Source organism: Amaranthus tricolor, chromosome 14 (genome assembly GCF_026212465.1).
Source record: "Amaranthus tricolor cultivar Red isolate AtriRed21 chromosome 14, ASM2621246v1, whole genome shotgun sequence".
Lineage (NCBI taxonomy): Eukaryota > Viridiplantae > Streptophyta > Magnoliopsida > Caryophyllales > Amaranthaceae > Amaranthus > Amaranthus tricolor.
The window spans coordinates 6,947,191-6,961,447 of NC_080060.1; the positions used below are offsets into that span (position 1 = coordinate 6,947,191).

A 14,257-nucleotide genomic window follows, 5' to 3' on the forward strand; every position below is an offset into this window, starting at 1 on the left:
GTACTCAGAGTTTTCGGCGATGAATCATTTCGACACAATTTCATTCATGTTCAACGAATCCATATCAAATTACATAGTTCATTCGTTAAGTTAAACCACCGCCGTTAACTAATATTGCTTCTTCAACTTTCTCATAATTCTTTCAGTCTCATCTTTCCTATGTTCCATATCATCTATTTGTCTTTTGAGATTCAATACCTCATTTTTAAGCTCTTGTTTTTCTTTTTCAAGCGATTTGGTACCTTTCAGAGCAACCCACCTAAAGTACGTGCATCTGAATCCTTCATCCAAGTAGAAAGGACAAGCAACAAAATCACGGCCAGGATCGACGTCGCTCCAATCTGTATTAATCTCAACTTCATAACCACAATCACAAAGCTCTTCAATAGAATGCTCCTGTAACATCTACGGAGCAAATATGATATAGTAACATAAGTAAACATTCAAAAATAATATTAACATTTATAAATTGAGAATAATACTAACATAATATTTTATGTTACCTTCAAAATCGATTAATTAGAACAAGAATAATGAAGTTTGGATACAATGAAGTAGGGAGATAATGGGTTATTTATAGAAGATAATAACAACGGTTATTTTCAACTTCATAACGGCTATTTTTCAATTTTACAACAGTTAGTTTAAATCATACAAAAAGATCAACAAAAGTCAAACCAGGTCAAAGTTTATTTCGCTGTTACTAACAGCGACTTGACCAGTTGACCAGTCAAACAACGGGTCGCTGTTAGTAACAGCGAAATAAACTTTAACTAAAATTTTGACCATTTCATTATACTCGCTGTTAGTAAGTGTGAGTATATACCAAGTCTAGCTTCGGAGGCAAGGACGCTTATTTTGGGAATAAAGTTTGAACGAAGCTTATTTTTTAAATAAAATTGTTAAATAATTTTTTTTTTCAAATTTTCCGGGCGCATGAGGTCATTCGAATTAGTTAAGTTTTGGGACTTATCTTAGGAAGTCCAAACCCTTTTGTTGGGAATTGGGATCTTTAAGCCCAAAAAACACTTTTTTGTTCTTTAATAAAAAAACACAAAAACTTGGAAGGGACCGTCTCAACTCTCAAGTTAAGACGAAGTGTGGGGCCCATTTCACGCGTGTGTAACAATATTTCAATTTTCTGAGCATTTATTAATTTTTTGACCTTAAATATATCAATTTTGAAAATTGATCAAAAATGCCCAGAAAATGAAAAAAATATTTAGATTTTACACGCGCAAATTAGACCGATGCAAATAGACGGACTCATTTTGAGGCGGTCTTGTCTAAGACCAGCTGAATAAAAAAAAGGAAAATTTGAAAAAATAAGCTTATTTTAATAAAATAAATTCCAAAATAAATTTTGGAAAATTTTTATTTTCTATATAATCGTCTTCAAACCTTAGTCTTCCACTTTGTTTTGTTTTAATGATTATAAACCTGGCTTATTAAGAAAGACCAATTATTATTGCGAAAAAAATTTTGACATCTGACTTAGCATTTACAGATATCCGTTACACTTTATGTCTTCAAAGTCTCTACCAAAGCTAAGGTTAACTTTTATTTAAACAAATGAGATTTTATTTGGTTTATATAAATGAAAATATTTAAAGTATGAGTATTAACTTTTTATAATTTAAAAAATGTGGAACATCAAATTTATGTATTAAATAACATGAATAAACTTATAACCACTAATTTCAAACATAAGAAATAAATGGTTTTTGCTTGTAGATTTTAGAAAGGAATGAGTTTGTGATGGAGAATATGAGCACAACACGATAAACACTAAAGAGGGAGGGAGTTTTGTCATTCGTTTTTCAGGGAAGGAAGAATTATGATGGGATAAAGATAGTGTCAATTTTAAGGAATTTTTTTAACAAAATACACCTATTAAATAAAATTCTCAAAATAAATTTTTTCAAAAAGAAATTTTTAGAATAAGTGTTTTTACGTCTGAGACTGAAATTAGACTTGTTCGCTGTCATTAACAACAAACAAAGAATCTATTACTATCAACGTATAAAGAGGAGTTGGTCAAATAAGTCACCTCCCCTTTTTTCGCTATTAATTTAGATTGGCCTTCTTCTGATTCATTTCTTGAAGGTTCTAAAGAAATCCTCGCTTTATTTATTCCCATGAAGTTTCAAGCGGTATGATTAGCCTTTCTATGGCTACTCATTTCTCCTTCAATTGATTGTTTTGTTTATGCAAGTTTTGTTTATTTGGTCAAAGAGACCAAATGAAATTTTTGTTATTTCAATCCATTTATTGATTTTAAATCGTTTAGGTTGTAAAAATCTAGGATTTTGGAAAGAATGATATTTGATTTTCTCCATTATTTTCTGTTTTTGTTCAATAAATGATGAAATCGAAAATGTAATTTTTTTATCGATTTTCAATTCAACCAAAAACTTAAGCCGTTGGTTGAGTCTTTCGGATATGTTATATACTCTAACACGCCCCCTCACACGAGAACTCTTTAGGCTAGATGTGTGGATACAGTATAGGCCCACCTCATACCTGACGCTAAATATTTCACTTTAAATAAAGGATTGTTGAGATTTAAACTTGTAATCTTTTATCACACTGTTTTTGATATCATATCAAGGAAATAACTCAATCATAAGCTGATGATTGAGACCCTATTATTTATATACTCTAACAATAAATAACGAGTATGATGGGAAGGGAAGGGAACAGTGTAATAGCTAGGGAAATTGGATTCTCGATGTTTTCTTCCACAAATAAAAAGTTTGATTTATTTAACATTTGATTGATAAATTATAAATATAAATGATCAACTTTATTCAATAATTTTGTTTAGCATTAAAGCTAAAGTATATTTTTTTAGACCCTTTTGGTATTATTGTGATTGTCTATTGTTTAGTATTTTGATTTTCAAATTCATACAATATAGAATTACTTTGTTCTATAATAAAGAATTACTTTGTTCTATAATAAATAAAAAAATAATTTATTAATTTTAATTATATCCTTTACCTTATTTATCTTTTATAGCTGCAAAGTTTATTTTTTTTGAGTTATAAGTTTATAACCATTATAAATCAAAAAGTGCATCTATTATAACAATCTCACTGAAATTTTATGACTGAAAATTTTTTATGACCATTACTTTTGTATTTATCTTAGATCTAAATGTTAACTATACACTTTCTAACCCACCTTTCTTGTAGTTACCCAACCTCCATACTTCATATTATCTCTTTTATGTTTTCTTTATCTTACTTAACTTCATATTATGTCTTTTATGTTTTCTTTATCTTACTTAATCAACTAATATCAAACTCAATTCTCAAATGGATTATTATTTCTTAATAATAACCAAAAAAACAAATTGTCCCTATTCGAAAAATTGAACAAATGGTAATAGAACAAACTTTTTCACCATCAATAACTAGTAAAGAATCACTTCGTTGCTTTACGATATAGAATTATTTTTTCCGTGTGTTTTCCCTGAACTAATTAATTTTATAATTTTTCAGAATACCCAAACCGTAATAATAATAGCAGACAATTATTAGTAACATTTTATAATTTAATGGAGTATCTTAATCTTGCCACAAGGTGTGTTAAGGTATCTTATAGCAGAAAATTATTGATGCAGAATGATTTGAATAAAATAATTTCTAAATTAGATTGTATTTGAGAAAAAACTTTCTACTATTTTTAGAAATTTTGGTGTTGTTAAGAAAATCTAACATAAGAAAATGATCTAGTATTAATATAGAATTGGTTAAGTTAGTCCTAGAACAAGTGTAGAAGTATTAACGTTAGGGACGATAAGACACGTTGCACAAAATGGAGCGGAAGCAATCAAAAGCTACCAACACGCATGTGCTCGAACGAGCACTACCTTATTCAAACGATCAAATGCCTCCAACAGCCTACTACCTTAACTTTTACTTTGTGGCAACAACCTACTACCTCGATTTTTTCATTGTGTCGATGTCATACGTACTTGTTACTTCTATGTCCTATAGCCTATGTTTCCCTATATACTTTAGCGAGCTAAAATCTCATTTGTAAGTTCTCCTATTACTTAAAATTTATTTCCTCTTTTTCTTAAATATCTTTATTGTAATCCCCTTAACATTATAATTTATCCTTCAACTAAATATATAAATATAATTTTATTTGGTAAACCACCTTAAATATTATATCCTTAGTTTCTTATTGCATACTATATACATCCCTCCTTTTTAACTCAAAGTTTTGACCTTTGGTAAGTGATAGTCCCTCTCATTTCATGTTATTTTAAAGCTGAATTTTAAATTAAAATTGGTGATGTCCATATGAAAAAACAAATATTTATTTCATTCATATAATTGATTCCTAGAAAATTAAAAAATAGAAGTTCACTCATCTACTCAATTTCAGCAATTTCAACAATTAAAATTGTGTCAAATTCAAATAATAGGAATTTAGTTTAAAAATTTATAATACTTCAAAAAACAGTTTCATAATTGAAAATAGTTTTATAATACAAACTTGAAGTCAGAAATTTCTGAATACATATTTCAATTAACATCTATTCAACTTATCAGCTACAACAACAGGATTAGCTTTAGCTATGGCGTCTCTACCAGGAGATTTATAGTCAAAGCTACAATTATGTGTTTCAGGATATCTATGAGATCCACAAAAAGTGATTCCACATCTACACTTAAACGAAACAATTCCAACTCTTTTATGACAACATCCACATTTATTGGCCGCCTTCTTCCCACACGCGACCTCTGAAACTGCTGAGATCTCAGCAGATTTTTGCTCAGATTTTTGATTCACTAATTCTAGCTTTTGCGGCGAAGTCGTACTCATCGACCTTCCGATAGCAGCTACAGCCGATTTAACCTGAATTTCTCTAAGTTGGAGATCTCCGTAACATTTCGAACACAAATTCATAGTTGCTGCTGTTGCGAAAAATTCGCAGCCATTAGCGCAGTATATTGGTTCTTCGGATTGTTGAAGATTTTCCATGATTTTGGAGAAGAAAAATTGAAGAAAAAGAAGGAAGTATTGTTGATTTTTAGTAGTACAAGAATTTGGGTTTTTCTTACAAAGAAATGGGAAAGCGGACTATGGAGGCGTGTATATTTAAATAGTGGAATAAGAAGGTGGATTAGTCCAAATTGAACACCTCTGCCCACTCGTTTTTGTGTACGTTTTGTCGTTTCTGCCCCTACTGTATGTGTCTAGATTCTACTAGTATGTTTCAAAGCGCGTCATAGTAAATGCCATGAAAATAACAGCGTTGTTTGGCAAATCGTTCGTTATTGTTCGTAAAGCCGTCTTTAAAATTTTAAAATTTAGTGCTTTATTAATAGTAAATATATTTATTTTATTAATAATTTTAGTATAATTTTTTTTATTAATTTTTTTATGTATGGGAGAAAAGAAGAGGTTATATGTGATCGATTATCTTGCACATTTTTAAAGATCCCCTGTTGATCATTCTTTTTTTGTTAGTTAGTTTTTTGGGTTTATGGGCTTAATGCATTCACTATTTTTATTACAAAATGAGTTGTATAATATAGTTGTTTATTGAGATATTTAGTTAAATTAAATATTCATAATTGATTGTTTATTAATTGGTAGAAGAGTCATTAGTTATTTCTTTGTTTTTTGCCAACTAACAAATAAACACGTGAAAAGATAAAAGTCAATTAAAAAATCATAATTTAAAGTCATTTACCAAAAATCCAAACAAAATAACTATGCATTGGATTTTTATACTCCCAAGTAAATTAAGTATTTTATAGTTTTAAAGCATGACCTTACATTGTAAACTAATTTTAACTTTTACTCCAAAAATTATTGCATGAATTTCCAGTGAGACGTGAAATTAGTTAAATAAAAATATACATTGAAACTGTGTTTAGTATCAAATATTTGTACATTATGAACGCTATACTTCATTTTTGATGCATCTTCAATATTTTCCCACAACAAACATACAAAACAAGTAAATGGGGAAAAACTTAGTTTACTCACCGGGTAAACTATCTATTTAGAATAGTACTATGGATATAAAGATTACATGCATTTATTATTCGTCAACTACATATCTAAAGCATATCTGTATTTATAAACTAATAATAAATTGACATCTCATGCGGGTTAACTATCCGGTGGGTAGATACAACTAAGCTCAAGTTAAACTTTCTTCCTTTTACCCAATATTACATGAAAATCACACTTAACCCTAGTTAAGCGAGAATTTGGCAGAAATTTACATAAAACACATATAAAATGAGTAATACGCGTAAATATAAATCCTAAACAATACGAGAATAAAAAACCCAAAAAATATCCAAAAATAACCCTTATTATTATACATCCTACTAATTAACCATGCATCTACTTCCCAAGATAACTTCCTATGCTACAAAAAACATACTAGACCAACAATAGTCCAACCACAAGCTATTTAGCCTAGGCAATGTTAGAAAAGTCCGGTTCGGAAGGCTTATGCAACGACAACCCAACAATACAAGACTCATCTCGAGGGCGATTAACCCCACAAAGAGCATTTCGAGCAAATCTCGACACATAAAACGTAGTCGCAAGGATAGAACCGCTAGCAAAATCGTGTCCTTGTTCTTGTAATCGTTGAATCTCCGCAGCATTTCTTCGAATATGACGTCTCCAAGCAGCTTGAATAAAGCAAGCTGCCCACGTCCTCCATTGTTGAGAATAAAATCGGAATGTATGTTGAACTTGTTTACTATGAAGTCTCCTAAATTGACTTGCAACATATTTTAATTCCTCTGCCCTTAATGCAAAGGCTTCTACTTCGGTTAGTGCCTTAACTGTCCTTGTTGATAAGGGTAGGTTAAGGGATTTAGTGTCTAATGCCCATGTTAGAAGTTCTTCACCACAAAAATCACCTTCCTTTAGTAATCCACGATTGTAAAACCCTATTCTACCTCCATCGGTTGTTACACTTTCTAAGTGTCCTCTTATGATGAAGATCATTTCGTCCACAGGGTCGCCTTCGCGGACAATGTAGGTGTTTTCTGTGTGCAAAGTCGGTTTTAGTCGCTCACATATGGCGTCGAGTAGCCTCTCATCCATGTTTGCAAACAAGGGTACCTGAAAATAAATGCGGAGTAAAGATTATGAGGTTTCTATTTCTTTTGTACAATTTTTGTTGAAATGAAGGCTCTTACGCTCTTTATTTATGATTAAGAAAGGTATATTCTATATGGTAGATACTAACTATGGTAAAAGGCGAGTAGTAGCAATTCTTAAAATTTTTTTCCACAAAATAGCACTCAATTCTTGTAAAATTAACTTCAGTAACATTACGGAGATAAAAACGTTTAATTTCTGTTAAGTTTTGGTAAAAGTCATAAGTGTCCCTAATAATTTCCAAATTTTTTTCACAAAATAGCACTCAACTATTGGAAAATTAACCACAGTAACATTTCCGTTAAGTTTAATTTCTGTTAAGTTGGGCTTTACATTTGGGATTTATTAGGGGCATTTATAACTTTTACCAAAACTTAATGGAAATTAAACGTTTTTACCTCCATAATGTTACTGTAGTTAATTCTCTAAGAGTTGAGTGTTATTTTGTGAAAAAAGTTTTGAGAATTGCTACTACTCGCCTTTTGCAATAGTTAATGCTTACCATATAGAATATCCCTTAAAGAAAATTGCATTAATTGTAAAAATATTTAACATCAAAATGTATACAATGAAATAGTTTATGCAAGAACACATAATTTTTATCTCCTAATCTAACGAATCTATTAAACGTGAAAAATTAAGTTTGAACTGCAAAACTTGATTATGCAAAAAAAATACATCTTAAAACTAATTTGAGCACCTAATTTTTAGGGCCCTAAGCCGTCGGACACCTGAATTGTGCCTTCCCATGCCTGAAAACTTCATTTGAGACATTTGAATTTGACATGACCCGTTGCAAACACTGACATTATTCTATTAACCAAAAAACTTGACTCTCCATCATCTCATAGTGAGACAGTCTAAAAAAAGTTTTATTTGAGTTATTAATTTAACTCATATATAAAATACGTCTCACGGTAAAACTATCTCATTCAATACAACAATTATTGTTAAGACAAAGCCCAAAACTAGCCCACAATCCCAATACAAACAAGCCCACAATCCCAATACAAACAAGCCCCCAAAACAATAAGAGATTAGTTGTAGCTAGTGTTCTAAAATAATTCCTCAAACCCATAGAATTTGTTATAATTGACTTTAAAAGCTATCAAAACAAAAAGTTGGTATCCTCATAATTCATATTAGTTGCATCATCTAGCCTATATATAACACACAAGTCACAAATCCGCGTCATACAATAATTTGTGTAAGGTGTGAGTCTATTAATAAGTTCATATTGGAGATGATAATTTAGTCTTTTCAGTACCAATATCACTCGAATTAGGTAAAGTCTTGGGTTCGATTCTGACCTAGTTCACCTACTGTAGAATAAAAAAAGTTCGTACAAGAGATGGTTGTATACTTACCCTTCGAACGAGATTTAAACAAAGATGTCGTTTGATGTCCCTCCTAAGATCTTTGGGTAAACTCTGAACAATGTTCTCTTCATCAACTCCTCTTGTTTCCAACCATTTGTATTGATTATAACGTCTCACTCGCTCCCTAAGTTCTTGTGGAAGTAACCGATGATGCATCCATTGCTCTGCATCACGTCTTTTTATTCTCATCTCCTCAAGCCTTATTGTCAGTGATTGAAGATATGTCTATTAAAAATAACACCTTTCATTCATATTTCAGTAAAGTCACAATCTGTATCTATCAAATAGTCAACTCAATCAAAAATTTAAGATGATTATTGTAGCCCAAAGATATATTTATATTATGTACTAAATCATGTTCCTTGTTTACACAAGAGTTTTTTTAGGCTAGATGGGTGGATGCAGCATGTCCTCCCCTTGCATGACCCTAAATATTCCATTCAAAATTATAAAGGGGTGGATGAGATTTGAATCCATAATCTCAAGCCACGTTAACTTCTAATGTCAAATATAGGTCAAAGAGCTACTATTCTCTCTTCTAACCACTAAACTTTCTCCGTTCCAAAATACTTGCAACGTTTGTTTTTTCACGCAGTCCAATGCACTAATATAATTCTTAATATCTTTAGTTATGTATATTAAAAAAAATTATAAAAATTTAATATTAATAATCTTAGTAACGAGACAAATCAAACAAGATATCACTTGACTGTGTTTTAACCTATAAATTAAAAACTAATAACAAATTAAGGGTGATGAATAAATAGTATAATTTTCTAATATTGCAATTAATTTAGAATGTATGAAGTATAAGTACAACTATTTAACAAAACGAATAGCAATATTAAATCCTGATAAGGTATTTTCAAAGTATTTAGGAATCACCTGCATATTTCCAATTAAAAGTGCAAAAAGAATAAGGCCAGATATAGCGAGACATATAGAAAATATAATCTCTCCAGGATAGGTACTCGTCTGCAACCCTTGCCCTAGTGTACTGCAAAAATTTTAACAATTATAACTATTAATATATACATGCATCATATTAATAGCAAAATTGATTGATCTAGCTTCAGAATATATATTATATATTCTATCACGTTTTCTCTTAGGCTAGAAGTATATATTTTATCAAAAGCTTAAACTCATAATTCTAGTCTCAAATTTATATGTTATGTATTTTATTCTGCCCTTTTATGTTAGAAGTATATTAAAAGTTTAAGCTGATGATTTTAGCCCCGTAATATATATGTTATGTATTCTATCATGCCTTCTTACACAAGAGTACACAAGAGCTCTTTAGGTTAAAAGGGAATATGCAACACGTGCTCTCTTTATACTAGACTAAAAGTTACAGTAAACTAATAAATAGTGGATAATAAAATTTGAAGCCATGATTTTTTTATGACGTTTGCTTCTTATACAATTAATAGTTAAGAATTTAATTAAGTTATTGATTGATTGGCATTAATAAAAAAAGTACCTTAGATTTTGTAATCCCCACCAAAGGCAATAGCAGAATTTAGTGAAGAAAGTTTGAGATTGAACAATGTTAGAAGAAATAGCTTGAGTATAGATACCAAAGTTGAAGGATGTGGGCCCAATATCCTCCACAGAACACATCTTACCAATGATTTCAACACTAATATTTCTCCAAGTCTCATAAGTATCAATTTCATGATTCCCACAATATAACAAATCTTCATTGCACCGATCACCTTCACTTAGACAAGCCTTTTGCCAACATGTGTCTATTCTTTCCACAGCTAACAAATACCATAGTGCTCCTGCTATCTGCATTTACACATTCCAATTTTTTACATATTATTTAATTTATTTTGTCTTGTATTTTACTTGGACTTTTCTTTTTAACCTACTTATTCTTGTTAGTTGTCATGACACTTGTACAATACTCCATTTTAATCCAAATTATGGAGTTATTTTTAAATAAATGTCAAATCAGACAATTGAGTCCAATTAGCATAATTCCTAACTGGATAGATCACTCTTACAATCATGGGTCTCTTTTGGCAAATGTTTGTTGGTTTTACTATTTGCTGAAGTTGTTGGCTGGTTTATCAAAAAAAAGTTCAGCCAGTAAGCTAAAATCCAATGAAAAACTACATGATTATTTTTTTTTCTGACTTATAAATCATTTACCAAATACTTTTTCTTTACAAAAAATTAAAAAGCCTAAGAAAAACGTCATTTGCCAAACACGTACCCCATATGTACTCTTGTATTTCACTCTTGAGGTAAAAGTCCTTTATAAATTTGGTTCACACCATTTTAGAGTGTATCAACCTAATAATAGCAAGTATTTTTCGATAATTGTATTTAATTGTACTTGTTAAAAAAAAGTACTTACTATTTTAATATATTTTAATAGTTGGTTCACACTAAAATAGCGTAAACCAAATTTATACAAGACTTTCTTTGCAGTAAAATTAGGCTTTACATGGCAATGTAGGATGATGAAGTACATCTGAATGATGATAAACATGGAACGTACTTACATGACTAGCAAGCAAGTACCACAGCAAATAATAAGCAGCACCAAGCCAAGCACTTTCAGCAAAAGAACCAGTTGTCTTTTTCAGATCAGTAGTTAAAGGATAAAACCTTGCAAATCTGAATATGTATTGAACAAATATTATTACTTGCAACCAATGCTTTGCTTCCAATATAGCTTTTCCATGTGCTTTATCTAGGTATTTTAAAACCACAATCTGCACAAAAGATGTTAAGATTACATGTTAAATTAGTTTGAACTTATTATAAATGTCAATATATTATCGGGAAAACACGCGGTATACACATTTTATAAGTCAAGGAATAGAGTTGTTCAAAAAGACCCACGATGTAATATTTACTCGATCTTTTAACCGAATCTAATTCGACCCGACTTCAAAATAAATTTAAATTTAAAATTAAATAAAAATCAATGTAAACACAAGACTTGATTTTGAACCTATCCGAAATACCTGACCCAAAATTGATCCAATAACCCAAATGAACCCCTCCGTCGAGGAGATATCATTCCAAAACCATATGGCAATGGGAGGAATGTTTCCAATAACTTTTAAAGTGCACACACCATCTTTAATTCATTGATAGGAATAATCATCCCAACAGGCTAAACTTATTGTGAATGTCAGCATATTATCGACAAAGCACGCGGTGCACACACTTCATAAGCCAAGGAAATATTATCCCAAAACCAAATGGCAATGAGAAAAAAGTCTACAATAACTTATAAAGTGCACACACCATCTTAATTCATCAATGTAAGATAAATCATCCCAACAACCAAACACCCCATTAAATTATTCTAGACTTATTGTGAATCCCAGCATATCATCAAGGAAACACGCGGTGCACACATTTCATAAGCCAAATAGTCAAAGATATCATTCTAAAACTATATGACAATGGAATGAAGGGCTCCAATCACTCATAAAATGCGCACACCATCTTTAATTTATGAATGTGAGATAAATCATCCCAACAACAACCAAACGCCTTATTAAATTAGTATGGACTTATTGTGAATGCTAGCATATTATCAAGAAAACACGTGATGTACACATTTCATAAACCAAAAAGATACCATTCCAAAACTATATGGCAATGAGAGGAAGGGCTGTAATAACTTATAAAGTCGTACACCATCTTTAATTCATCGATATGGGATGAATCATCCTAACACATCCCCACCTGCATGTTAATATCAACAACCAAACGCCCCGTTGAATTACGAAACAAAGAGGATAATTAGAAATTATACCTGGGGTAAAGGAAGAACAGCTAGAACATCAATGTAGAAAAAACGGAATATATAACGTTTAGCAATCTCCATAGTATCAATAACAAGTTCACCTCTTCCAAAAACCCTGGAAGAAGGTGCAATATATGCAGTTCTGAATTGGAAAACCATGTGAAAAATATAAAAAAGATCAAAAATAGTCCTTAAAAAAGTGCAAGTAGCAGCTAAGGAGTAGTCCATTCCTAAGCAATCCTTAGGATGTTTAAGGATAGGAAGATAAAAGAATAATGGATCAATGGATACTGAAATAATACATGATATAACAAATAGTCTGTTCCAAAGTATTAGGGATTTGTCTTGAGGATCAATTATTCTTTTGTTTGATACTTTTAGATCTTCTGGGAATACTACCCTTGTTACCCCACTTTTTAGGGATTTTCCAATTGTCTTCAGGCTTTTGGGTGCCACCATGCTTATGTTTATTGGCATGCTTGCATTTTTACTATTTGCTCCTTTCATTCTTGTCTTTATATCGGTTATCGGTTATTAGTTATCAGCTATCAGTATAACTTCATTTTATTTTGCCTGTTCATCAAATGAGGAAAAAACTTCATCATCATCAGCATATTCAGTGTATTCCGATCATTGGAAATTATGATCAGGGTTTGAGGAGGGAAAGAAGTCGATAATCCATACCCATAAAAAAAATGTAGTCAAAATAAGAAATAAGTTTGTGATAAAAAAAATATATATGTTATTTGATTAGTTTAAGAACATGTAAGAGTGTGTAGAAGTAATTTTGATTTATAATATAGATAAGAAAAAGAATAAATATTACAAGAGAATTAAAACTCCATGAAAAGCATAATATAATAATTCATTGTCAAGAATGAAATAAATAATAAACAATTCCAATGCATAAACTAAATTCGATAAAAACTAACTAGAATTGTCATCATCATCATACTTGGTATACCCTGCAATAAAAACCATAATTAAGCTTTGGGGAGAGATAAAATACCGCAACCCATATTATAAAGGAGGATGCCATAATTATTCAATAGCCTGAATTGAATCAATTGAAACAATAGACATATGCCATTAATTCAAGGATTAGATTTAGAAGCGAATGAAATTTTATATCATGGAATTATATTAATTTGGAATAATTCAAACATTAATGGTAATATGGGATTATACCATTGATTCCATGATTAGAAAAAAAAAATGGAGAATAATTGGAATTTGGATCATTCCAAAGCAACAGTCGCCATTGACAAAATTTTTATTGAATTTTACAAATTGTAATTCGAATAAAATAATAGACAAAGATTATATTTACCATAACAAAAAAAAAATACCTTTGATAGATTTTTGGGTTATAATTCAATCTTGGATTCTTGGTTAAACTTATAACACTAAAGTAGAGAATTAGGAATTAACTTTGTAGATGGGAAATTATAAAATAGGGACTAATGAAAAGAAGATTTAGAAAAAAATTTCATAGATTTTAATCATTATAACATATGATCATACGTTTTAATAAAGATAATTTACATTAATTCTACATGGCATTTTCAAAGGATGTGATTCAAATAGATCAACTTCATTGGTTAATGTGGTTCGACATGGCATACTTATTTCCCACATTGCAAATCTTCTTAAATATAAATTGCATAATTACATTATAAAATAAATATAAATTTATTTTTTTTATTTTGATCGCTATAAAATAGCTATAATATAATTTTACTTTTATGTTAAAATTTAATAAATTTAGTATATTTGGCTGAATAAACTTTTCAAGTCAGAATTATGTAATACTAAATTCAAATAATAAAAATTTGACAAAATAATCGTAGGTTACAACTCAAAAATATTAATATAAAACTCAAAAAGGCACTAGATTTTAGAAAAATGGGTGGGGTCAATCGGGTTCTAATTTGTCGGTCGAGCC

General features: G+C 30.3%; 2 protein-coding genes across 3 annotated transcripts; both read right to left on the bottom strand.

Moving 5' to 3' along the window:
• Positions 1–4,435: 4,435 nt before the first annotated feature.
• Positions 4,436–5,103, bottom strand: LOC130800499 (zinc finger A20 and AN1 domain-containing stress-associated protein 1-like). The gene has a single exon (XM_057664071.1). The coding sequence runs from the start codon at positions 4,999–5,001 to the stop codon at positions 4,546–4,548; it is 456 nt and encodes a 151-aa protein (XP_057520054.1). The 5' UTR covers positions 5,002–5,103; the 3' UTR covers positions 4,436–4,545.
• Positions 5,104–6,351: 1,248 nt separating this feature from the next.
• LOC130800500 (putative cyclic nucleotide-gated ion channel 8) lies at positions 6,352–12,858 on the bottom strand. 2 transcript variants are annotated; one of them, XM_057664072.1, is made up of 6 exons: positions 12,322–12,858; positions 11,051–11,263; positions 10,018–10,328; positions 9,420–9,531; positions 8,523–8,759; positions 6,352–7,116 (listed from the first exon to the last, which is right to left on the bottom strand). In XM_057664072.1, exons 1-6 carry the CDS (start codon positions 12,817–12,819, stop codon positions 6,457–6,459), a joined length of 2,031 nt encoding a protein of 676 aa, XP_057520055.1. In that variant the 5' UTR covers positions 12,820–12,858; the 3' UTR covers positions 6,352–6,456. The 2 variants fall into 2 exon arrangements, with proteins under 2 accessions (XP_057520055.1, XP_057520056.1); XM_057664073.1 differs by having other exon boundaries at positions 10,018–10,324; positions 11,047–11,263.
• Positions 12,859–14,257: the final 1,399 nt, after the last annotated feature.